The 27,529-nt window shown below is 38.1% G+C and overlaps 1 protein-coding gene across 1 annotated transcript; it reads right to left on the bottom strand.

The window, feature by feature from the left end:
- Positions 1-3,057: 3,057 nt before the first annotated feature.
- LOC142106628 (5-hydroxytryptamine receptor 3A-like) lies at positions 3,058-27,210 on the bottom strand. The gene is made up of 10 exons (XM_075189624.1): positions 27,105-27,210; positions 26,670-26,756; positions 20,820-20,971; positions 18,894-18,938; positions 18,449-18,558; positions 15,565-15,734; positions 15,159-15,316; positions 10,543-10,747; positions 9,516-9,737; positions 3,058-3,320 (listed from the first exon to the last, which is right to left on the bottom strand). The coding sequence occupies exons 1-10, from the start codon at positions 27,208-27,210 to the stop codon at positions 3,058-3,060; spliced, it is 1,518 nt and encodes a 505-aa protein (XP_075045725.1).
- Positions 27,211-27,529: the final 319 nt, after the last annotated feature.

Consider the following 27,529-nt stretch of genomic DNA (forward strand, 5'->3'; position numbering starts at 1 on the left):
ATAAAATGACACACACAGACTATTATGGAATTGGTTATAATGGGATTTGAAATAATGCTGCAGCATTAGGTTTAGGCCTGTGACTCTGGGGAATGGAGTTTGTTTTATGTGTTTTGCGTGTGGTTAAGTGTCAGTAGCATCTGTCTATATTCTGAGTATATTCTGACTTTAACTGAGTATTGTCTGACCAGTGTTGTGTCCCTTTACAGCGCCTAAACAAGCAAGGAGGGGATTTTGGACCTCATTAAAAGGGTGCAGATTTGTATCCGGACAAACCATGTTGCAATGCTAGGGGTGCGAATACTCACTGGTTTTTGTATGTAGCAGACAAATACTGGACAGCTGTATTTTTACACTATGAATTAGAGTTTGCTAGGATGACACCCCTTCCCAACTCTAAACATCACTACGCCTTTTAAATTTGCCCTACCTGCAGTACAAGGTGCAAAATTGCTCTTTTTAACAGCATTTATAAAAATGAGACCCTCATTTACTACTTTGCTTTACAATATATATGTAAGACACACACTGTAAATATATCATAAATGAAGATTATATTAATAATAAAAATATATGTGCATTTAATAAAGAAATACAGCTTATACATTTCCAACAAGATGTAATATAATTTATTTACTATATTTCTAAATCAAAACAATAATGTAATTAGGGGCTAAATTGTGCTCTTCTCCACTTCCCCACCTCTTATAAAGTGCTTTGCCCTATACAAAATAACAAGAAGTTCAGTTAGTTTGCTAGTAATATGTATACTTTTTTTAATCACATAAACTATTTCATTTATAAAATTAAAAAAATAATATTAAACTAGCCTAACATCTGTAAACTGTTCCACAGCACATAACTAATTACATTAAATGTGCACAAAAAGGAGAAGCCAAATGAGAAAGTGTTTGTTAAAATTCACCTGTCGCCTACAGACATGATAGAAATGCAATTTGTGAGCTGAAAGTAGATTCCTCAGTGATGGAATTGATTCCTAGTGAATTGATAAGTTGCAATCCCATGAACATTGGTTGTACATGCTCTACGTATAAAATATAATATGCACAGCATCTGTGTCACACATACAGTTGTCTGATAAATATGAAGAAAAATACGGTGGAAGTTCACTTTCATTTCATTTTTCCGGCAGGATTGGCCATTTCATAGATGATTTACAAATGTTAAAGTTCCAGTTTCACCATTTCGCCAAATGCTATATTGCAGCATATTTGTAAATTCTGTATTTTATGGAATTTATATTTCATGAATAGAACTCTGGGATCATGACAGCGTAAATTCATTTTGTTCTATGGTGAGCTTGGAAGAGATGCTCAAATTGATTGAACAAGTTTGAAATACAATAAAAATGAGCCAGAGTGATGGTATTGAACTTATTTGCAGTTAGTTTAAGGTTTGTGGGTGGTTCCTTTGTGGTTTGACCTATGTGGCTACCCTCTCCCTCGCTAAACAATCCTTCTTTAAATCTCTCATATCCTCACAGTCCTCCAATCCACGCCGCATTTTGGCCCCTTTCAACACAATCCTGTGCCCCCCTCCTCACCTCCCATCGAATGTACTACAAATACAGAAAATTAGTTTGATGCTTGGAAATGTTTTAGACTTACCGTATATACTCGAGTATAAGTCGACCCGAATATAAGCCAAGGCACCTAATTTTACCACATAAAACTGGGAAACTTATTGACTCGAGTATAAGCCTAGGTTGGAAAACAGCGCTAATTTAACCACAAAAAACTAAATAAAAATGATAGGTTCCATCTATGAAATCATTTTTAGCTAAACTATAAATAACAGTACATGACAAGGAACATTCATAAATGATTATAAAATAATTGGGTACAACCTAACCTAAATAAATGAAAGGATCTACATATTATGCCCAATGATAGGTCTGTATAGCTGGGCAGTATATGGTGGATCAATAAAATAACAGTGTGACAGTCAAACTGGAGGAAGATGACATATCTTCATAGGGATCGTAGTCCCGCATAAGGTACCTCCATACTTGCGCTAACGGCGTGTCAGCAATAGATGATGGATCAATAGATGTACAACGTGACAGTCAAACTGGAGGAAAAAGACATCAAACTAAAAACGCAAGAAATGCAGGGCACACTTACAAATCTTCATAGGGATTGTGGTCCCGCATAAGTGCCTCCGTACTTGCCCTGACAACGTGTCAGCAATGGAATCCGATGTCCGGAAGATGAAACAGGTGCGCACCTGAAAAAAAGTCTGTAGAAACTCACTACCGCAGAAAGGGTTCCTAGTATGTCCGTGGATGATAACACATCAGCGATCTTAGTGGACTGGATCTCCGTTTATCAGGTGAGTGTGGAAGTTGGTCACAGGAGTATGCAGCAATATGCTGGTGACTTGGAACACAGCAACGCGTTTCGTCCACCCCTTGTGGACTTTCTCAATCAGGAAATAGATTGAGAGATGCTAGGCTTACCCCGCAGTGGAACGCACGTGCGTTCCAACAACAGGAAGTTCGGCATTTGGAACGCAAGTTTGCGTTCCAAATGCCGAACTTTCTGTTGTTGGAACGAATATGCGTTCCAATGCAGAAGTTAACAGCCGAGGGACCGGACACCAGGTAAGTTCACCCGTGTATAAGCCGAGTGGCCTTTTTCAGCATACAAAAATGTGCTGAAAAACTCGGCTTATACACGAGTATATACGGTATATGTACTTTGAGCACATTCCACTGACAACAAAAGCAATCATAATGAATGATCTTGAACAGACTTGAACCATGGCCAGACCTTTCAAACCTTGAGAATGATCCACTATTTTTTGAACGTTGTGTAGAAGCAACAAACTAGCTTGAGAACTGTTTTGAAATGGCTTAAGTATCTCTAGTGTTTGCTGTAAAATGAAATAAGAAATTTGATTTAAGTCTGGGTGAAATAAAAAGATACGGGGAATTGCAGACAAACCACTTGCGCCAGAGAAAACATTTGAAATTGTGAATGAGATGAATTTTCTGCTGGTATGTCTTACAATGTTGGTCAATAAATCCATGAAATCTCAAATATAACGGCTCTGGGCCCAAACAGTTGTCATGGAAACTGCATACATTAACAAGGCTATAAGATATGCTCGGAAAAGAAATTTGTCCATGATGTAGCCAACCTGAAGCCATTCCTTAGTGATATGTTCAACATCCCTTTGCTGCACGCACTCTCGTATGGACACAATCTCTTTTAGGATACAAAGCATCACGTCGGAGTCCTGTGTCACTGCCAATTGCTTGCTGCAATCCTGTACATTTTCATTATTGCAACTCATCACTGTAGACAAAAAACAACATAGGTTTAAAGATATTGAGTATTAGTTGCCAGAGGCAGTCTTAATATCATCTATGTTTATCTGTGCTGGTTTTCCCAAACAAAAGTGTCTGAAAAATGTGTTGTTATCCTCTGTTACTAGTTCATGTACCTCTTGCTTACATCACTTCCTTTTGATGAGCAGATGAACAGATTATCACCAATTTCTCTCTCTAGCCTGCTTATTTTACTTAATCATTTATTCATTGTTTCTCAAGGTTTCTCAATCTTTTATGTTTTTTTACCTATTATACGTCTGCATTTAATAAACATTTTGTTACTTATATTTCATTGATAATATCAGGCTATCTGCAGAAAGAGCAATGACTTGATGGGTAGGCAGACCACATATATTTAAAAGCACATTATATTGAAGTGAAGTATTATAATGTCCTATTAAATGTATTACAATATAATGAAGCAGATAAGCCCTGTGTTGATACGGCTCTGCCAGTTCATCAAATGTTTGCAGTGAGCTTGTTACCTACTAGGTAAGTGAAACTAATAATTTATTGCTAATGCAAGGGGCTCAAACAAACTATTGGAAGCTGTGAGAATGTGGGGTTTATGGCACTCGAACCGACACCTGATATTAATCCATAGAAATGTATTTAAGTATTAAACGCTAGACTTAGAAGTCAGGAACATAAACAGAATGCATTAATGGTAAATACAATTACCAAAGAGGTAACAGAGTCCGGCAAATGGCCCGCTACTGTCCCCAAAGTAGATGACTGGCAAGCTTACTCGGACCAGAGCATCACCTCTTAGGCCAGTCTTTTCCAAAACGAACACACATCTGAGTTCACAGGGCTTTTTTTTCCCCCCCAAACTGGGTGACCGTGGGAACTGACAGCCCTCTTGCTCTGAGGTATCCTCTGGTAGGATAAAACATGTCCCTGGCCAAACCGTCCCACCTTCCCAGGTGATATGAGCTAGGTAAACCCCTCTACTGTTAGGGCTCTTGGAAATCTGCTGAGGGACAAGGTAGGACAATGGGGATGAAACAATGGGGTTAACACATGATTACCACAAGCTGTGCTAAACAGTAACCTGTGAAGTGCCTTTTTCTGTCTGTGCACAGAAAAACATCACTGGTACTTCCAGTTAAGGGAGTTTATTTCGTCATGTTGTTACGGATCATCCACCTAGTGTAATTTAAACATTACACTAGCTCCTATAACCCATAATACTGTTTCTAAAACATATACTATTAGTGCAATCAGATTCCCCACAGAGTTTATGAGAGAAGAATAATAGGACACAATTACATTGACCCTGGAGGGAGCTGGCATAGGATAGAACAGCCGCTTTTCTTAATTTCCACCACCTCACTTCCCTCACAGGTTAAAAGGTTAAAAATTAATAAAGGGAGTAGAAACATTAATAGTTTATTATCATAACAGACTTCTATTTATCCAAATAGAGTTTATATTCCGAATTGTTGTTTCTACTGCATCTGTTAGAAGTTTTTACCAAACATCTTAACTTCAGTAAAATATTATTTTGTAACATCACTGTTCATCAACCAGACTGAGACATCGGGAGTCATTTACAAAGGTACAATCCTAGTTGCCTACTTTCCAAGAATGTCTGGGAGACTCCTGAAATTCTGGGAGTTCTCAAGGACTCCCGGGAGAGCAGGATGACCTTTCGCATCCTGTCCACTTCCTTAGCGAAGTGGGACTTGGCAGGGCTTAGCGAATCACGTCATCCTGGCCCTGCTCCTTGCTTTAATAGGCTGAAAATTGTGTCGTGTAGCAGAGTGGGTGGGGCCTAATGACGCAATTCTCCTGGTAACGCTCCCAGGACATGGTAGCAAAAATGTCCTCTCATGATAGTGGTTACAATGGACTCGCCTCAGCTCCAGGACTTGTAGCTGCTGCACTGGATGTGCAACAGCTACCAGTCCTGGAGGTGAGGGGGGGGGGGGGGCAGTAGCAACCACATTCCTTGCAACAGCTGTATTTCCTTCTGTAATGCCTGCGGAAATGATGGCCGGCATATGTGCACTAATGTCAGGGATTGATAAAGTTCTGCTCACAGTGACATCACAGAGACCAAGGGAGCGAGGGAAAAGTGACAGTTAGGTGAGAGGAATGACTTGAAGCTGGCAGTTGGAGTGTGGCAGTTGGTCCCGGTCAGCGGTGAAACCTGTGAGCCAGTCATGGAAGAACTCTGTCATGATGTCAGCAGAAAAAGCCCTGTGAGTCTCTGAAGAAAATCAGCTCAGGAGTAAACAGCCAGGAGGGAAATAAGAGTATTAGCTCTGACAGGAGGGAGAGCCTGGTCAGACATGTCAACTCTGTCCTGTCACGACTGAGTATAGCGTACCTGCTATCGTTGGCACTACTCGAAGGAAGGTGCGGAGTCTAACGTGCCCCTGGTGTTCACCAGGGACACCAGCAAAGAGGTATGGACTCAGCTGCAGGGAACACGCAGGTCACGGTCCTTCCACGAGTCAGATAGCGAAGCACGAGAGAAATGTCAGACAGGCCGGTTCGGCAATGGTGCGGGCAATGCAGGTACACGAGGAGAATCCAAACGGGTGGTGAGTCAAGCCGGGTCGGTAGCGTTCTGGCAGCGTGGTACAGAAGGGAGATCCGAAAGGGTAGTCAAGGCAATCTGGGTCACAAGGGTCACAGGTAAACAGCAGATAATCAGGAGGTAGGCAAAGGTCAGGAGACTAGTTATCACAGGTACACTGGAAACTCTGGAGGACAGGTAGACTTGAAACTCTGGCACTGGAGGTGGACCCAAGAGAGGCTTAAATATATCCATTAGCCAATGAGGCTCAGCGCCGCAGCGCTTGTCATAATTTTAGCACCATAGCGCTTCCGCAATCCAGCGCCTAGCAACGGGGACGCTACTGAATCTGTAGCCGGGTGGCCGAGCAGGGCGGAAGTGACGCGTCTGGTTGCTAGGCAACAAGATGCGCTGAGCAGCACAGCGGAACATGCGTCCCGATCTCTACAGGCAGCGCCTGACATGTCCTGTGAGAGAAACAGCTGAAATTTTCTGTGAGAGGTCTGAGGAAAAATCCAAATCTAAATTGATAAGTAACCCCTGTTTATTTATTATTTGATGGGACTGTGTGTTGTGAATATTGTTATTTGGTAGACAGGGACTTGGTACGAAGGCCCAAAGATAATTTGTACACCCCTTTGCCGGACTGTTGTAAGCTATCAGGGGTAGTGATAGGGAAAGATAGTTAGGGATCAGAAACTGAGATATATTGTGAACATCTGCACTAAACAACAAAATTAACCTCATTACAATGAAGTACAGAGGAGAGTTAGCTCACTGCAGGACTGGACCTGTGGAATAGGATGAGACAAACAAGAAATTGTGTACACACCTAGCGTCTTCAAGTCATAATCTGTTGGACTAAAGACAGAATAGAGATTGTGTTTATGGTAAAGTGAGGGATATTACAGAGTGTCACCATTAAAAGAGATTTATGTTTGACAAAGCTAAGGAAAACTGACACCAGCGACTTTATTCTGGAGACTTTTATACCATAGTCTACTGTTTCTGGGATAGAGAAGTGGAGAGACATTTGCTTGTCATTAATTTCCTCATAAGACCACTTAACTGCATTTTATTGCAAAATATGTATATGTTGATGTATCATCATCATCATCATCATTTATTTATATGGCGCCACTAATTCCGCAGCGCTGTACAGAGAACTCATTCACATCAGTCCCTGCCCCATTGGAGCTTACAGTCAAAATTCTCTAATATAGACACAAACTTAAACAGACAGAGAGGGAGACAGACTAGGGTCAATTTTGATAACAGCCAATTAGCCTACCAGTATGTTTTTGGAGTGTGGGAGGAAACCGGAGCACCCGGAGGAAACCCACACAAGCACAGGAAGAACATACAAACTCCACACAGATAAGGCCATGGTCGGGAATCGAACTCAAGACCCCAGTTCTGTGAGGCAGAAGTGCTAACCACTAGGCCACTGTGCTGCCCCATGTATAACATATTAAATTAGTGCATATGTGTTGAGTTTACAATGTTCTATTGCTAGACATTATTAGAGCTGGAGAATAACTGCAAGTAAGCATTTAAAGTAGAGGTACCTCTTAGCTATGGTAAGAAAGGTTAAGTTATTGCATTGTATTTTTTTACATTCACTATATACCATCTGTTTTAAAGGGATACTTTTAAAATACAGTTTATATAAAAGATATTCTATTTTGGTATATATATGGTCTAATTGCACACTCCCAATCAATAAAAGTGCCGGCATGGCTTTCAAAGACCAATTTGTCTATTGTGGTCACTTTCGGTGTGTGCCTGTGGGTTTGTTAGTAGGGGGCGGAGTGTTCATTGGTCTCCCTCTGGTGTTGCTTGTCAAGAACATTACCCAATAAAGAGCCTACTGCACACAGACCAATGTGGAGGCTCTGCGCTAACTGAGAATAGAAGTAAAGGAAATGCCACAGGTCACAATACACTTTACATAGACACCCAGCTGACCTACAGGAAAGGGGGCGCTACACTTTATTGCCTGTACCCACTATCATCTCAGAGCAGATGCAATGAAGCCAAAACAGGGCTTCACTTCAGACTGGTGGCTGTGGGAGGATGGACTGTGTCGCCAGGCGCCTCTTCCAAATTTTCTTACATGGCCTAGTTATGTAGTGCTCCACCTTTGGCTGTGTTAGTTATTTTGGGAATCATAGCACCCATAGTGATGTCGGTCAAAATTAGCCTACTAGATTTACACTACAAATACTGCAATCAGAGCCTTGCTGCCAAAATGATGCTCAATAACCTGTGATATTTGCATAACTCATTTAAAACAATACATATTATGACACAGAACTAAAGATTGAAAGACAAATTTTAAAGCTAGGCTATCCATTAGTGCTAACCATAATTACCATAAGTCCCAAAGCCTAGTTGCATGCAAGGCAAGTTGCCTCTTCAGCCTACCACTGTCCAACAACTGATATGAGAGTACTGTGAATAAAGAGAGTTATCAAAATGTTAAACTGTGCATGAAGTAATTTTCCTGTTAGCCTAAAAGACTTCTGTGGTAAAACGGGTTTGATAACACCAGCCTGTCCCTCGTTTCTCACAAAATGTGGATTATAGCATGTACTTTTTATAGTCCTTGCTGTTGTTCCCCAGCTCAACGGAGTACAACTGCAGTATCTAATTACATGTGGATAGAGGGACATTGTAACTCATTGTAAATATGTATATTGTTTATTGTATATTGTTGATATTGCAGTGAAGCTGTTATTCATTGTTCTTAAAGTGAAGTCAGGTGGGTTATGGGTAAGGATTAGATTCCAGGATACAGGTGAGGGGGCTGTAGCTACATTCATTCTCCCCCTCCTTTCTCTACAGGAAGCAAGGAGCAGCTGGGGACCCTGTGACATCATATTAAAGTAGTATAAGGGGCTAATTTTAGGAGGGTATGACTGCTACCCCATATTTGGAAGCGGGGGGGAGGCAAATTAGTATCCAATGTTCTCCATAGGACTAGTCCAGACATTTTGTCTGCAATCCAGCAGGGGGCTTCTATGGAAACACAGCTCATCTCCACTTCCCCTCCAACCCCCTGATCCAGCACCCACCAATGTTTAAAGAGGGAGAGAGCCTGGGGTTTGCCCAGGGAGGGGAAAGCACTGTGGAAATTTGACCCTAGATATAAGGAGCCACTCCCAGGGGGAGATGATGTTCATTCTGTGATTTGATTCATGGAAGGTGTAAGATCTGGTGTTGAGTTACCGTTCTCTACCAATGAAATACATTGAAAGATTCATGGGTCATCAAGTCAGGACAGCCAGGTGACTGTAACTGATTAAGCTAGTGGGGTAAAGGACAGATAATGTGGTGAACCTGCCTGCCATTTATTTACTGTGTAGATAGAAAATTCTAGTGATTGTTTTTCTTACAATAAATCTATTGTTTTACTTTCTAACTGCATTTGCCTGAGTGACTATTAGAACCTTAGAAGGTACTGGGGTAGACTTCCCTGGCATAGTAAGGCACCCATCAGTGGCCAGCCAGCGTGAAATGGGTAAAATTGAGCCAGAAACCCGGGTATCTTCACAACTTCTTAATGAATCATTATTATATAATAGCACATACAATTTATTTTATTTTTTAACACTTCAGTCTGGCTCTTACCAGTGCTACTGCTCTCCATTTGCTTAGATATATCATTGCATGATGCACCAAACTGAGCACTTTGTTTCAAGCAAAGCAAGGCGGCCATCTTCTCCAGTACGAAGGTCTTCACCCACTTCGGAACTTCTGGATGAAGATTCTGCTGGTGGACTATTCGAACTATGAAAATGCTCTCCGCCAAATTGATTACAAGCAGTACCATACACACTATGAAGTACACACCTATAAATAGTAAAGAGGAAAATGTTGGCTGTTTGTAGCTCTAAGGCAGGGGTAGGCAACCTGTGGCTCTCCAGGTGTTGTGAAACTACAAGTCCCAGCATGCTTTGCCAGTAGATAACCAGCAGATAGGTGGCAAAGCATGCTGGGATTTGTAGTTTCACAACACCTGGAGAGCCGCAGGTTGCCTACCCCTGCTCTAAGGTCATATATTTTAGTAGGTACATTGTATAATAGGTCCCAACAAAACCACATCTATTATGTGGCTACACAGCAAAAGTTTTTTTTTAATGAGAATAACAAGTGATTATGTCATGACTGGTTGTTTCCATGGGATGTGTCTGTCAATCACAACAAAGTTGCTACTGCTAACTAGCTTAAACATATTCTAGATAAATTTTATACATTTTAGCAACTGTTAAATGCAAAGGGTAAACTTTGAATGCAAACGGTGGAATACAGACAGTAGTATTCAAGGTTCATTTTAAAAAACAAATTAAAAATCCTTTCAAATAAACATATAATTTAAATAGTGATTAAAAATGACATAAGCAGAAAAGGTTATAACAATAACAATTAATCTAAATAGGGGATATGAATTAAAAAAAAAAAAAGTGTGGAGTTTCCTTTCATTTTTAAACATTTTACACATCAGACGCACAATTGGTATCAGTATGGCAAATATGCAGCAACCTAATGACAGAACATATCAATATTTAGCATAAAATTCTTCTAAATATTCTGGGTATTTCAGTCTTTACTTTATTATACTTTTAATGCTTATTATCAAAAACAAAGTCAGACTCACCTATTAGCGGGGCTCCAGCTGCAGGCAGTTTATCGGATACAATGATGAGGAAGACAGAGTAACCCAGAAGGAGGGTGATCTTGAAAGATACCCTCTCCCCGCTTTCTGGGGGTAGGTAAAATCCAGCAATATCCATGATCATTAGAAACATACTGGGCATTATCAGATTCACCGTATAAAATAGAGGTCTTCTACGGATTATTATCTGTCATAGAATGAATGGCAAAAAAATTATAAAAAAAACCCTTATAAAGTTACATATTCATACAATGATACATTAGTCCATGGAGTAAGCATGCTTCTCCCTACTATTCTCTCAACTGAACAGTGCTGCGAGGGACTGTGGTGCCTTAAAAATCAACAACAACAGCAATAATAAAATTAATAATCTTTATACAATCACTATCAGTGCCTACTGATTTTTTTTTAATCTTTCTCTACCCTGCTCCTCAGTTAGATTCTATTTTGCTAAAAGTCCTAGATATGTCTCATTCACCTAGGACCTTCACCTTTACTTAATATATATATTCAGATAATCATGGGATATGTATATATATATATATATATATATATATATATATATATATATAAAAACAATGTCAACCCCTGTTGTACAATCAAATATGAACTTAATAATTACTGCACCAATCCTGCTGGTTGTTTTAGAAGGGTTGGGATAGCCTGGGGATGGGGTAGCCTGTACTAAGGCAACCTATCAGAACTGAATGCAAATGGACCAGAGACTTTATGAGTGTGGTCAGCTCATTTCTTCCCAGGCTTTTCCAGGAGCACATAGTTGCACCCAGCCTTTGAATGTAGTTGTCAAGGTGAGATCCGCCACTACAGAATAGATGCCAACCCACACAAAAACATGCCATAGGTTACAAAGGGATGATTAACTCCACCCCGACAAATTAATGCAGTTTGTGAAGATGACTCTATCCCCCTTGCTGCCAAAGTGATGCTCAATATTCTGTGATTTGCTGTGTACAGACTATCTTGCAGTGCAATACTATACCAGTCATGCTGTAATATTACAAATAATGTTCTATCTATGTTCCCACCTGGTGATATTTAAGACCATGTCAAACATCAAACTTTAGAATACCTGCAACACAATTTATTAATACATGCAATTACTACATTACAGGCGGAAATGAGGTGCCAAGCTGGAATAACCTTTATTTACAATTTATTCGGCTCTAAATGCACAACAGTGACAGATGGTGGAAAGATTACATGGGCCGCCCACCAGCCGGAATCAGGGGATGGAGGTTTCTACTCAAAGGGGGAGTTCTGGGAAACTAGAAACCCCCCCTAAGTGCATTCCTGGTCACAATATAATTTGCCTGCCCCATGTTTCACACTGCAAAATAGTGCAGACTATGGGAACTCATAAAATATCTAAAATATGTATCTAAAATGTGATGCTGTTCTATGGTATCTATACCATAGTCAAAAATGCATATGTAATTTGCCTTAATTGGTTCTGTTAAAGGGCATCGGTTTCCACAGACATTTTAACCTCAAGTTTTTAATGGTTTTAATATGTATTCCTATTTAGTCACTGCCAGCAATTTCAGCATATCACCAAGACAATCTGGCTCAAAGCAAAGAAACAAATATTGTAATCTGGGAGCCGGTTACAATTTACTGGTGAAATGCGTGCTGCATTGCAATATTGTAATCAGGTTATATGTATGTTCTATAGTCTCTACTTCAATTTGGCTCTTTAACAAAACAGTCCTGGTGATCATGGTTAATGTTTTCAGTCTAAAAAAATAAAAATTACATTGTTCTAATAAAAGCAATAGTCAAATGTATTTCTAACTTTATCAATTTTTATTTAATTCTGATTCTTATTTGTTTTATTAAAGATTATTTGTGTAGCTTCTAACATATTGAGTTTTGCATGGTGGATTAATACAAATCTGCAACATACCATTTAGTGTGACCTGTGAGATTTAACCATTGTTAGTATTACTACTTTTGTATCCAACCTTTGCATATGAATTTTAGAGAGGCTTACTATTTTAGATGTTCACTATTGTGCTTGTTTGCATTGAAAAATGGTAAAAAAAAAATAGTAATTTAATTGTGTCACACTATCAACCTTTGTTTCAGATACTATAATTAAATTTTAGGCTTTGGCTAGCATAGTCAATGCTAGTAGAAGATTGTAGGAATGGTGTATAGTTTACAACCTAAATAAAAAGGACAACAACTTAAAAGAATATATAATGATTACTTATTTATAGAAATGCTTTTTTTAGTAACTGACTACTGGGAACATGACGTCTATACACTTTCACTAACAAAACTGGTTTACATTCCATATACAGAGTGATATAATTAAGTGTAAAACCTATTGCACTGAATTCAGTTGTATGTTGACAAACATCATCCTGCACAGATCTTTAGATTACATTGTATGTAGTTGATTAAATATTGGAATAAGCATAAAACGAGTACTTTTCCACTTAGGGCCTTATGTAGAGTCATTCGCAATTTACTATTTAATTACGGTTCCAAGCCGCATGTATCCAGTCGGAATAGTAAGCAAAGTGTGCAAGTTTCATGGGATATATTTAAAGTTTATCCTACATTACTAGTGGCTGATGTGCTTTAAGCCCTTCAGTTTCAACAGCCCCGTAAGGCAATAAATAATTAATTTAAAAAAAACAGCGTGTCCCAGTCAGAGGAGGGCTGGCAAATTTTAACCCCGGGGGGCAAGACTCGACTCAGCAGCCTATTAGGAATATTAAAAAAAAATGCAGGTGGCCCGGTTACCCAGCCCAAGGTAGCTCACTATTGGACTGACCCCCATGCCCACCAGCCCAGCCTTCCACTGGTCCACATCAAATATCTTAACCAGCATGCCCAGGCTGCCATTAAGTGTTTGGGCATGCTGTCGCTTGTAGTACTACAGGCGCCAGCATACTCATGGCTGCCAGGTCATGCTGGTACTTTAGGAACCACAAGTGGCAGCATGCCCTGGCACCTAGGGCCCACTGGTACATGTAGTGCTCACCTAGATTCATGCATGGTATTCCCTTCATCTTTTCTAAATCCATGGATCCTTGGCTTGGGGGAAAAAAACCCTCATAGATGACACTGTACCAGCTGCTTAGAGCTCTTGTGGCAGTATACTGTATAACTGGGGTTTTTCCTACGGCCTGAACTCAGGCTTTTTTCCTACCCTCAAGCTTTCATGCTAGTCTTTAAATCAGCAGGCAATTTTGAATATATTGCTGAAATTGAACGTTCACTTGGGTTTCTTAGACCTGTATCACTCAGCCTGAAGCCTGATTTAAATAGCCTTTGAACTGTTCAATGGCATTTAATATACTTATAATTTACTGTAGTGGCTGGATTGTCTCATGTATATTAGTATTATGTAATATTAGTCAATTTCAAGGTCCTTACTGCCTTGTTTCTTGTTTCATAGCGGCACAGTTTAATCACAGGTAAATTGCCTATTTAAAAATAATTTCCCCTAATCAAAGGTCGGAACTAGCGAGCTGTGGGTCACAGTGCAGGGAGGGGGGAGGAGGGAATCAGGGCCCCTGGCCCTCTGCCTTATATCCATGGGTCGTGGTGCATGGCACCTGCCGCACCAATAGTAGTTCCGCCACTGCCCCTAATTACCTTGGTTAGCACAAAATAATTTTTCTGTGGAGTTATTCTTTAAGTAACAGTTATAGTTATTGTAGCTGAAAACTGGTATATGTACATGTATGTTTGATGCCTGTGTGTAAGTGTGCTTTTAAGTATGCTAGTGCATGCTGTATGTGTGCCTTTGTGTTGTGTATTATAAAATAATAGCACACACATATGAGAATTATCACTAATGACATGCCAAATGATGTAATTGGCTAAATCCTGAAGCATACTAGTTACTTCACTTTCCACCTCTGCTTTTTCTTACATAGTATCGCCAAGGGTAAAAGTAATTTGAGTGTTTATTTAATAAATAGTTTTTGTTAGTGTGTTCTTCTATTAAAGTCATCCTGAGATGGCGTTAACAAAGCAGCTATAGCAGTACTTGATAAAAAAGGCTTCGTAATGTAAAATCATGGGTAGCCTTCATGGGCAGTAACACCCTAAGGGCCTGATTTTGGGTTAGGAACAAAGCAAAGAAAAGGAGCAAATTTGCACCTTGGCAAAACCATGTTGCATTAGAGGGGGAGGTAAATTTAAAATGTAGGGACTGATTTATAGTTGGGATACGGCATGTCATAGATCATATTTAATTTCAGTGTAAGAATAAAGCTATGAAATATTTGTGTGCTACATGAAAAAACAGCCAGTATTTTCCTTGGGTACAAAAACAAATAAGTCATCTTGTACCCCTTGCATTAGAACATGGTTTGTCCAGGTGCAAATTTGCTCTTTTTCTTTGCTTTGCTCCTATTTCAAAATCAGGCCCTTATTATATAAGGTGAAGGAAAAAACCCTATTGCCAGCGAAAGTAAGCTTTTTGTGCTTTGAATAATCAACGTTAGATTGTTCTTCCTTTGATGAAGCAAATATTAGCACAAATCACAGCTAAAAAAAAATCTAAATACAAGTGTACTCCTACGTATTTTGGGAACTTTTAGAAAGAATCAACTCACAAAGAACTTTATCTCTCCAAAGCTGTAGTTATGATCATGGAATACTCTGTAGCTGGGAATTACATTGAGGAGATCCCACTCGCCCTCATTGACGTACACATTCAGGAAATCAGTCATCTCAGCTGCACTTCTCCAAAAGGTTATATTAATATCCTCAGCTAGGAATGAGAAAGATAAATAAAAGAATACATTAATTTGTTATGAACCTATTACCCAAACCCTATGGGTTATTTATCTGTAACACCACCGTTTTCTTTCATTAACAAAAAAGTGTGGTCCTTGCATAGTAATTTTGTGTGCTATAAAATGTAATTGTTTTAGCAACTGAGAAGTTATAGTACTGAATTGCTTCAATAATATGTTATTAGAAGGGATATACATTTATTAAAAAGACAAAAAAACCTACTTGTGTGAATCCAGCTTGTGAAAGTGAGGGAGCAGTTCTGATGATCAAATGGAAAGTAGTAAATGTCAAGGCTGCATGAAGATACTATTTGTATTGGTTTGTTGTTGATTATGCCGCCTTTATGATTAAGGTAGACATATCCAACCTCTGGGGACTTCCCAACATCCACACTAAAATGCAAAAGAATCCAACTGGAGTTACTTCACCATGTCATTATGAAGACTCCACCCATAACTTAAATATCAATTCAGAATATTACATACCTGGACACCAGCAATCTACCCGATCATGAGGGCCCCCAGAGGGACTAATAAAATGAGTTACTAATAACAACATTCACACATATATATGTGTGTGTAAAGTTCATACAAAGTAACATAATTTGTAAGGAATTACTTTGACATTTGCACCTCCGACCACTAGAGATCTCTGTATTTGCAAACTTGCCCTTAGATTTGCCCTTATCCAAGATGGCCAGTTTGGAATCAAAGAGAAACCATCTTGGATCCTGTTTCCTGTTTGGGCCTGTAAATGGCACTTCCTGGTTTAGACATATGCTTGGGTATTCTGCTTGCTCAGCTCCTGCTACCTGCTACTCTACCTTGCATCTGTGACTACCTGCTTGTGTACCAACCTGGCGAACGTCTGACTACCCTCTTTTGTACCGACCCGGCAAACGTCTGACTACCCTTTTGTGTACCGACCCGGCAAACATCTGACTACTCTCTAGATATCTACTCGGCTATTGGGCTTCAGATAATACCACCAGTATCGTTACATAATTTGAGTTGTTTGACAGATTTACATTTGTTATATAGCAGAACATACGCTATTTTTCTTTGTTATTAACTATTACAGACAGACAACGGGCTACTCTCAGGAAGTGTATACAGGAATCAAATCTTCCACCGTCACCAAATCTTTATTTGTATTATTACTTCTTTTTAGTGGTCTCATTTTGAGTTAGGAGCAAATCCAGTTCACTTTTGCACCTTTTCAAAAACCATGATCCGCTTTAAGTAGTGTAAATTTAAGATGAGCAGACAGATTCAAATCTGAGAGGGAATTGCAATCATAGCTCAGATCTATATCAAAGTGTGAAAATAGAACTGTTCAATATATTTTATGCTACATGCAAAAACAGGCAATATTTCCCTGCATGCAAAAACAAAAAAATATTTGAACTACTTGCCTCCCAAAATGGTTTGTCTAGGTGCAAATTACTAACAAACTCTAGATGGGGGGCTAAATGTTTCTTGAATTTTTCATTAAAGTACCATGAAATATACAAATAACTTAAATAATATTGTCAGAATTGTAGGAGAGATTAAAGACAAAAGAAAGGAAGAGGATAAATAATGTCAGAGTCAATATTAAAGATTATTTAAGTAAGAGTATCTGGATAAGCAAACAAGGAGAAACTTATCAGCCAGAAGAGACTCTCCTTTATGGAGCTGGCATGGTTCCCGGTTGTAAAAAATATATATATTTTCAATATATTTAGTGGATGACAGTTTATTGCTAATGCCTAATTTGGAAATTAAAAGATCAGTTTTTCCCCTACTTTGTGCTCGTTCAAACGAGCACTTAAAACTCACCTTTTTCTCTAAGCTACCAGCCAACCACCTAACCTCTCTCCGGGCCTGATTCATTAAAGGGAAGTTAAGCAAACATATTGAGTAGGTAGTCTCCTGGACAAAACCATGTTACAATGCAAGGGGCGCAAATTAATTTTCTATTTTGCACATAAGTTAAATACTGTCTGTTTTTTCATGTAATCTCACAATCTCCGTTCCAGTTCTTTCCAAAGGTTTTTGATGAGGTTGAGGGCAGGGCTCTGTGCCCTCAACCCCCAAGTACTTCCACACCAAACTCATCAAACCATGTCTTTGTAGTTCTTGCTTTTAGCACTGGGGCAAATTGTTGCCACAGAGTTGAAAGCATAGCATTGTCCAACATGACTTGGTATGCTGAAGCATTAAGATTGTCCTTCACTGGAGATAAGGGACCTAGCCCAAACCTTGAAAAACAGCCTCATACCATTATCCCTCATCCACCAAACTTAACAGTTGACATAATGCAGTCCGGCAGGTGACGTTCTCCCAGCACCCACCAAACCCAGACTCACCCATCTGACTGACAAACAGAGAAGCGTGATATGTAACTCCAGAGAACACATTTCCACTGCTCCACAGTCCAGTGTCAGTGTGCTTTCCACCACTCCATCCAACACTTGTCATTGGATTCTAGGTATTGGGGTTCAGGGTTAGGGTTACGGTTAAGCCGGGTCCGTGTATTGCCATTTTAATATCAGTCGCTTTTTGAATTGATGTCATTTACAACAGTCAGGTAGATATCCGGTCGTAAAATCAGTGCATCTCTGTAATGGTAAGTCGATGTTTGTTCCATGTCAGGGTATTAGTGTTTGGATTTCCCACGTCTTTCTACTCACTGTCGGTTAGTCAGTCTCGTTAAAGCGTACTACACCCCATGGAGCAGCAGCATGAGCAATTATAGTGCAATGCAGCCTCTGACCGCACCTCCAGTGAAGGAGGTGACCCACCTCGCATAGTATTCTCTGTTGGTACCCATGGGCAGATGGGTCTGGAGCCATGAGCCCCCCACCATTAACTGCAATTACTGTAAAGAGCTCTCCATTTAAACAGTTTTTTTGTTAGGCACTTATAATATTGTAAGTATTGTTCCAAGCAAGTAATTTAATGGAATTCTTTTTCTGCTTTATTTTCTGTTTTATACATGTTTTATTGAGTAGTTCACTTATCTGTCCTTTTATTAATTTATTGGAACCATGCATATAATTATAACAATTCACAAAGTTTACAAATTAAACAATAAGGGTTTAGCAGCTATCATTAATACTTACAATTCAATGACCATAATGTCTGGTACCCATACCCAAGGTGTGGGAATTGAAATTAAAGTCACATTATCAAATTTCTTTGGATCCCAAGTTAGAAACTCATCCACCCAGGACTACAAAGAGCGTAAAGAAAAAAGTAAACTGTATTAGTATTAAATAAGTAAAATATATAAAACAGAAATAACTTTACATAGAATAAATATATATTGGAGCAAGCAATTAGTATGATTTGTTTTTAAAAAACTATCTACAATATTTTTACTATCCTGTTTAATATGTTACTGGTTATAAAAACACTAAAATATATAGTTATTTTTGTTTTAACATTCACTGATTTAATTAATCATTGGAATTTCTATTGACTTAATGCATGTGAATGTGATACAGTAGCTTTTTCTTAAATAGCAAACTATTATAACACAAAAAGCAGAAAATATGATAGTTTTACCTGATTATACCATATGTAAGTTGTCAGCACTTGATTTTTCTCATCCTAGTTGGGAAAAAAACAAGATACAGGTCTACAACGACTATGTATAAAACAGGAAACTGCCGTTGATGACATAAAATGAGTGTATCGAGTATTAAAATCATTTTTAAGAACATAATCTGGCACTGCAATGAAATAAATAGTACACTGTTAAGTAGCTTTACGAAACCCAGTTACAACAAATGTAAGCATCAGCATTTCAAAACAGTAGGACGTTGCATTTGAATAAAAATGTATCCTAAATTAGACATACTTCAGACCATATCTGTCACATATTTCCATGTAAAATCTTCCCTGTACGTTGAAGACAACTTTCGTTTGTACCTCTTACCCAGATAATCCTTATTTCCTGATTTATGTAGAAAATTGAGCACATTTGTTTGTATGCACGAGCAATAGTATAAATTAGAATGGCATGTAAGAAGAGTCTGTATTTCTCCAGAGTGACATGTTTACCTCTAGAGCAAGAAACACAGGGAAGTAGAAGTTATTTGGAGAAATATATGGACTGATTCCCTGAAGTTGGACACATGAGGGCACAGCAATGTTGTCAGTTTGATAATAATCTAACAACACTTCTCTCTGCTGTTGCCTTCACCTATCGGTCTGTGGCTTCCTGCTTGCCTCTATTCCACTCAGGGGCAGGCTGGGCTGGAGGGCAGGGGGGCATATGCCCCCTGGGCCGGTCCCATAGTGGGCTACCTTGAGGCTGAGTCACTAGGCCACCTGCATTTTTTTTCCATTAAAATGTTCCTAATAGGCTGCTGAGTCGAGTGTTGCCCCCTGGGCTAAAATTTGCCAGCCCTCCCCTGATTCCGCTTCTCACATCATGACGCTGCTTCAGTCGCATGAAAGCCTGTCCCTGCTTATACAATCACAAGAATAGAGAGGTCACTACTCTCATCATCATTATCATCACCAGCTATTTATATAGCGCCACTAATTCCGCAGCGCTGTACAGAGAACTCACCTACTCTCCACAAGATCAACATACTCAAACGTCAACCAGTTCTATATTTACTTAGGGTTGATCACAGACGCCTGACTTATCTCTATAAAATTACCAATGACAGCTATGGAATTGTGTACAGCTGTTTTACAAATTCACGCCGGTTTCAGTACCCCAGAGCACTTCAATTCAATATATATTTGTCCGATGTAGAATAAATTATTTTTTTCCTATCTCCAAAAAATCTCAGATGAATTCCCTTTTATTTATTTTCAGATGTTGGATGAAATTGAATTTAGGTTGCATGTATACTGCGTGTTTCATGGATCTGGTGATATTGCACAGATTTTTCATTCAAGATTCAAATATAGGAACTTGCAATATTGGACACTTCTAGAAAACGCATGTTCCTACAGATTGTTACACTGTGATTTTCTATATACAAGAAAAGTGCTGTTTTACACACCCAAAATATTACCAAAGGCATGAACTTAAATATAATTAAATTTAATATACTGGAAATCAATCTATACATGTACATTGTACCATACAGTAGTAAAGGGAAGCCATAGCCATTGTACCAGCATTCAGAAAATTAGTACAGATGCTTTTCAGTGCAAAGAAATTAAAAATAAAATATATTTTGCAATGCAAATAGTTGTCTCCAGCATTTTGTATAATCATGCTCTACTTTTGTTTATTTATTTTATCCCATTTGATTAAACACTAAATTGGACATGTATGATTTCCCTCAGTGGCTTTTCCTCTTCTGAGAAATGACAAATAGTTTCCTTTCATTTTAAATATATTTATCTACGTTATTAGCAAAGTCATCTGTAGTACTTTCCAGAGCTTCAGTCATGTTACCCCTCAAGCACTTACATGCCCAGGAGAATAAAGGTAAAGAGAAAAATGAAAGAACATAATGAGCTTACCACTCCCAGAATGGCATATATAGTGATATCTATTTGCACTGTTGTTGGCTGTCTCCAGTCTTGCACAGGTCTCACCCCCTTGTTGTACCCATCCATCAAGTAGTCTGCAAGTCTTATAAGGTTCGGCTTAAACTTTACGTCAGATTCTTCAGCTTTAAAAGTGCAAAGACATATTAATCTATCTATCTATCTATCTATCTATCTATCTATCTATCCAATATATACTATCTATCTATCTATCTATCTATCCAATATATACTATCTATCTATCCAATATTGATAAATTCATCATCATCATTTATTTATATAGCGTCAGCAAATTCCGCAGCGCTTTACAATTATCTATCTCTCCAATATCTATCTATCTATCTATCTATCTATCTATCTATCTATCTATCTATCTATCTATCTATCTATCCAATATATATTATCTATCCAATATCTATCTATCTATCTATCTATCTATCTATCTATCTATCTATCTATCTATCTATCTATCTATCTATCTATCTAATATATATTATCTATCCAATATCTATCTATCTATCTATCTATCTATCTATCTATCTATCTATCTATCCAATATATATTATGTATCCAATATCTATCTATCTATCTATCTATCTATCTATCTATCTATCTATCTATCTATCTATCTCTCTATCTATCTATCTATCCAATATATATTATCTATCCAATATCTATCTATCTATCTATCTATCTATCTATCTATCTATCTATCTATCTATCTATCTATCCAATATATATTATCTATCCAATATCTATCTATCTATCTATCTATCTATCTATCTATCTATCTATCTATCCAATATATACTATCTATCTATCTATCTATCTATCTATCTATCTATCTCTCCAATATCTATCTATCTATCTATCTATCTATCTATCTATCTATCTATCCAATATATACTATCTATCTATCTATCTATCTATCTATTTATCTATCTATCTATCTATCCAATATATACTATCTATCTATCTATCTATCTCTCCAATATTGATATATTCATCATCATCATTTATTTATATAGCGTCAGCAAATTCCGCAGCGCTTTACAATTATCTATCTCTCCAATATCTATCTATCTATCTATCTATCTATCTATCTATCTATCTATCTATCTATCTATCTATCTATCCAATATATATTATCTATCCAATATCTATCTATCTATCTATCTATCTATCTATCTATCTATCTATCTATCTATCTATCTATCTATCCAATATATATTATCTATCCAATATCTATCTATCTATCTATCTATCTATCTATCTATCTATCTATCTATCTATCTATCTATCTATCTATCCAATATATATTATCTATCCAATATCTATCTATCTATCTATCTATCTATCTATCTATCTATCTATCTATCTATCTATCTATCTATCCAATATATACTATCTATCTATCTATCTATCTCTCCAATATCTATCTATCTATCTATCTATCTATCTATCTATCTATCTATCTATCTATCTATCTATCTATCCAATATATACTATCTATCTATCTATCTATCTATCTATCTATTTATCTATCTATCTATCTCTCCAATATCTATCTATCTGTCTATCTCTCCAATATCTATATATTCATCATCATCATCATCATTTATTTATATAGCGCCAGCAAATTCCGTAGCGCTTTACAATTATCTATCTATCTATCTATCTATCTATCTATCTATCTATCTATCTATCATCTATCAGATATCTATCTATTTATCTATCTATCTATCTATCTATCTATCTATCTATCTATCTATCTATCTATCTATGTGCACAAAAAACAGTAATAAAGCTACTATGTATATAAGCTGTATGTATATTGTCAATCTTACTTTCTTATACACTCAAATATAGACAGATGAACTCACCTGTGCAGGTTTTGAGAAGACATATGATGAATATACTGTAATAAATCCATGTACAGATCATTGCTGCTGTTTCCCAGTAGATCCTTATCAGCAGATTAGAGTGAATGAACTTCCTGTTTCTTCTGAGCTTGGTAGTCCTTTTTGCTGGTCTTTAAAATCTTCTGCTTACAGGGTGTTATTTTAAGACTTTTAAATAAAGTAAACTCTAGTAAAAATACATTTGTATCATATGTTTATATATTGGTTATGATATAATTTACCTAGACAACATACCTTCTATGATTTATTTTCCATTCCTGCCTCAGTTTATATGGTATATCTGTTTTCTTCCTCCACTATGCCTATACCTCATATCCGTTCCTCTTTTGCTTATTGTATTATGTGCTTTGTCTTTCCTACATGAAGACGATCAGACAGTATCCCTCTTTTCTGTATAACATCACTCTGAAATATCTAAGAAAGGTCCCTCCCTATTCACCATTAGCACATTTAGATCCACTTGGTACCAATCACTCTATTTTTTTCAATTGATTGCTTTAAATGTTAATGTGTTCTCTGCACTGAGTTTGCAAATGTAAGTACTTAAATTCGTAATGTAAATGTAATAATGGCTTGTTGCTGCTAATCTCGGTCTTGAAAACAAAATACATTTTTGTAGACTTTTCAGGTTTTTTCTATGTCTTAAATAAAAGAAAAGAAGCAAAAATAACAAATTTAACAGGGAAGGTTGTGATGGCAGATTCAATAGATATGTTTAAGAAAGGGTTAGACAAATGTTTAGCGGAAAAGTGTATCCAGGGATACGACCATTAATTAAAATGAAGGATAGTAGTGGATATAGGGTAAAAATAGAACTACAATATTGGCTTTGGGGGGATTTTCGCAATTGAAACAGATTGGCGGTTGCTTACTCTGGATCAATTTCAAACATAAGTGCAGGATCGCAGGAGATCCAAAATAGGTTGAACTTGATGGACTGGTGTCTTTTTTCAACCTCATCAACTATGTTACTATCTATCTATCTATCTATCTATCTTTCTATCTCTCAAATATCTATCTATCTACCTATCTATCTCTCAAATATCTATCTATCTATCTATCTATCTATCTATCTATCTATCCACAAGGACTCCTTTGCACCCCCTCTCCCCCGGGCTCTCCTTGGAGCACTACTTCTACAAAGTGTAACTGAAGTATTACATGTTTTTCCATTTGTACAATATCTGCCTGACTCTTTTTAGGCTCATGAACACCAACAATTTTATTTCTAAGGTCCTCAGAATTTTTTTTATAAACCTAAGTAGTAAAGTGCAGGTTATGATGATGCCATCGAAAGGTTTTTATTCCAGAATTCAAGATTCCACAAGGAATGTGCTGAATAAAAGATATAAAACAAATTATTTTTTTGTTGTATTTATATTGCCTTCAATAATTCTGATGTCAATCCTTTGAGGTTTTGGCAAATATTTCCCCTTTCTATAGAAAGCAGATCAGGAAGAGCAGGTGCTGTGGCAACCGAGTCCATCTCTATAGGCATTTGAACATACACTTGGTGAAAACTACTGAGTGACGCATGTACATTGGGCGCATGTGCCGGAACGCACATGCTGAGATGAAGTGCCCCACTCTGCTCTACTGAGAGCAGAGCAGGGGACCCAGGAGGCAAGAACAGAATCCTCTGACTCCTAACCAAATTGTTCTATGGATCGCTGTCTAAAGGTAGTGATTGTAGGTTTTATCACAGAAGCACTTTGCAAAGATGTTGACTCAAACAACTATCTTCACTGCAAAAACAATCACTATCGACCCTGGGTGAAAAAAAACATACCTGTGGGGTCAATTGCAGAACAGATAAAAATCAAGTTAAAATTCTTTTGTAGAAAAAGAATACACTAGAGATCTGATGAAACAGGCATACTACGAATCTATACAATTAGACAGGGAAATTTGTTGCTGAAAAAAACTGATTAAAGAAGAACAAAATTAATGATACGTTCCTCTGGTTTGTCACCAAGTTCAATAATTCATCAGAGAAGATAAAACACAGAATAAAAAATTTCTTTCCAATATCAATGTTGGATCTGGTGCTGAAAACTAATATCGATAGTAATCCATGAATCACTGTTAAGCAAGGTGATAACCTTTGAAATATCTTCAACAAACAAAAGATGACAGTCTTTGTAAAACACAATGGCTACCCCTAAAGATTTTAGGATGTTACAGATGTGGAAATTTCTTGTGTTCAACTTACTGCTTTATAACCAACAGAGCAATGACATTTAGATCTTACACAACTAAGATGGAGTATAAACTAAATTTATTTATTAATTGCAAAACCAGTTATATAATTCATCTTTCAGAATGTACATTCCATCTTCAATATAAAGGAAGAATGACACAGCCAATAAAATCTTGATTTTTTTTTAGAACAAATAAAAATATTTTGAATAAAGTATCTATGTATAGTATTTCTAAACACTTCTCACAAAAACATGGTAGGTCTACGGCTAAAATCAAATTAGCCGACATTAAGTATATTCCACCTGCTTCTAGAAGTAGAGATCACTATCTCTTGGAGACCTTCTGGATACAGAGGGGTCTATTTAAGAAGTGAATGAACAGCCAAAATGCTGGCATGAATAGCGGTAAATAAAGGCTCTTTCACCGCTTTTTGTTGGTTAAGAAAGGGTTAACCAGGCCTTAACCAGTATTTCTCTATGCAGCGCAGCAATACATATTGTTTGTTACTGTACGGTGCCTTCCTGGCTTTCCCCCTATATCATGGGGATGAATGCCTTATCTTTTCGCAAGTAGAGTTTTATCAGCTGCCCCCAGTTTGCTGAAATTACAAAAAGACTCCAAGTTAGTAGGTCACTGACCACTCGTTTCTGAAATCCAGTGGAATAAAGAGGCCTTAGTGGCGTCCTTTTGGCAAGGCCTAACTGACCTCATTAAGGATGAAATGGCTTCTGACCATGATGAGCTAATCTCCCTGTTGGTCAAGGTTGTCATTCACTTCAGGGAACGGATCAAGGAGAGGGAAAACTCCTGCTGCTCATTTGCTCTTCTGGCATCCAGATTTCAGAATCCTCCCGTAACCCATGAGGACCCCATGCAAGTGGGTTGTTTCCACCTTGCACAGAAGGAGTGACAGTAGAGATTGAAGAAAAATGTATGCCTCTATTGCTCAGAATCCAGACACATTTTTGGTGGATTGCCAAAAAAGAGGGAAATGACAACTCCTACTGGTACTGGGGAGGACAAGTTAGTAGTTAACAATCTCCCTTTGTATAAAATGCCAACTTTTTTATGCCCATTATAGTCCACTCACAGAGAGGTCTCATTTCACTCTCTGCCTTTGCTGACTCAAGCTTGGTTGGTAATTTTATTTCCGCCCCTCAGGTTGTGGACTTTCACTTACTCACCAAACACCTGGCATATCCTCTGTCTTTGACCGCAGTGGATGGCAATCTAGTCCTCAACAGGATTGTGTCCAATCAGTATGCCTCCATGTAGGGTCACTCCACTCTGAATAGATCAGTCTACTAGTTCTACCAGAGGCTATTAACCCCATCATTCTAGGCCATGTCTCCGAACTCATTATCCTCAATTTGAGTGGTGGCTGGTAAAAGTTACTTCCTACTTGCTCTGAGAACTGTCTCCCATTAGTTTATCTGGGACCCTCCAGATCTGTTTTCCAGTCCCAGTCCACAAGTTCTTCTTTGCTACCGAGGAATTACCACCTCTATGGTGCAATCCTATCCTTGGGATTGCACCATAGACTTTATTCCCCATGGTTGTGTCTACCTACTCTCACTGCTCAAAACTCAGGTCATGTCTGAACACATTTCAGAGAATCTCAACTATGATTTTATTTACAAGTCATCTTCTCCACCAGGAGCTGGGTTTTCTTCATTGCAAAGAAAGATGGATCCCTCACTTTCTGTATAGATTACTGATGCTTCAATGTCATAACCATAAAGAACCTCTCCCCCTTGCTTCTCATCTCCGAGCACTTTGACCACATCTGCAGGGCAAACATTTTTAGTTTTTTGAGGTGCTTACAAACTCATTAGAATCCATCAGGGTGATGAATTGAAGATTGCATTCAACATATGTGACAGTCACTACGAATTCCCGGTGATGCCATTTTGTCTTAGTAATGCTCCAGCAATCTTCCAAGATTTGTAAATTAGATATTTTGGGACCTATTGTACCACTGGGTAGTCATTTATCTTAACAACATTTTGATCTTCTCAAAGGATTTCAAATCCCACTTTAACCAAGTGAAGAAGGTTCTCAGTTGAATTGAGTGGCCAAGGTAAGAGGGATCTGCCAATATATCTTGGTGAAATCAAGGGTGGTCAATTACTACCCGCTAAGTTCTCTACCAGCTCATCTACCCGGGTCATGGAGTAGCCATCAAACCATGAGAAACACTGTTTAATTTGTGGATGTCGTTGTAGAATCTTAAGTCCCATTAGACTATTCCACTCACACTGTACTATTCCACTCACTTGTGGATTCTTCAACCACATCCAACTCGACAATTTTCTGCACTTCTTTCCTTAGGGATACAATATGGCTTCTGTTTGACTACCACCCCCTGATGGAGTAGCCAAACCAAGTTCAATTAAGGTGGTACATCCTGGCAGAGCCAAAAAACATCCCTGTTCTGACATACCATGTCCTCAGCATGCTGCCTTTGTTGGGGAGACAAAGTGGACCATATTGACACCTCGGACTCCTTAACAAAGGCACTGACTAACCTGGCCTCTGTGTTTTCAAAATGCCAGGGTT

The sequence above is a fragment of the Mixophyes fleayi genome, chromosome 11 (genome assembly GCF_038048845.1).
Source record: "Mixophyes fleayi isolate aMixFle1 chromosome 11, aMixFle1.hap1, whole genome shotgun sequence".
Classification (NCBI taxonomy): domain Eukaryota; kingdom Metazoa; phylum Chordata; class Amphibia; order Anura; family Limnodynastidae; genus Mixophyes; species Mixophyes fleayi.

Bases quoted from the DNA above. Each gene is read 5' to 3' on its own strand.
- LOC142106628 (XM_075189624.1), bottom strand. From the start codon at position 27,210: ATGGGACTTAAGATTCTACAACGACATCCACAAATTAAACAGTGTTTC. The intron at 26,757-27,104 runs GTAGTAATTGAC...TTTGCCCTGCAG, and splicing joins GCTGGTAGAGAACTTAGCGG to ATGTGGTCAAAGTGCTCGGA. The intron at 20,972-26,669 runs GTGAGGGATCCA...GCACTTTTAAAG, and splicing joins ATCAGTAATCTATACAGAAA to CTGAAGAATCTGACGTAAAG.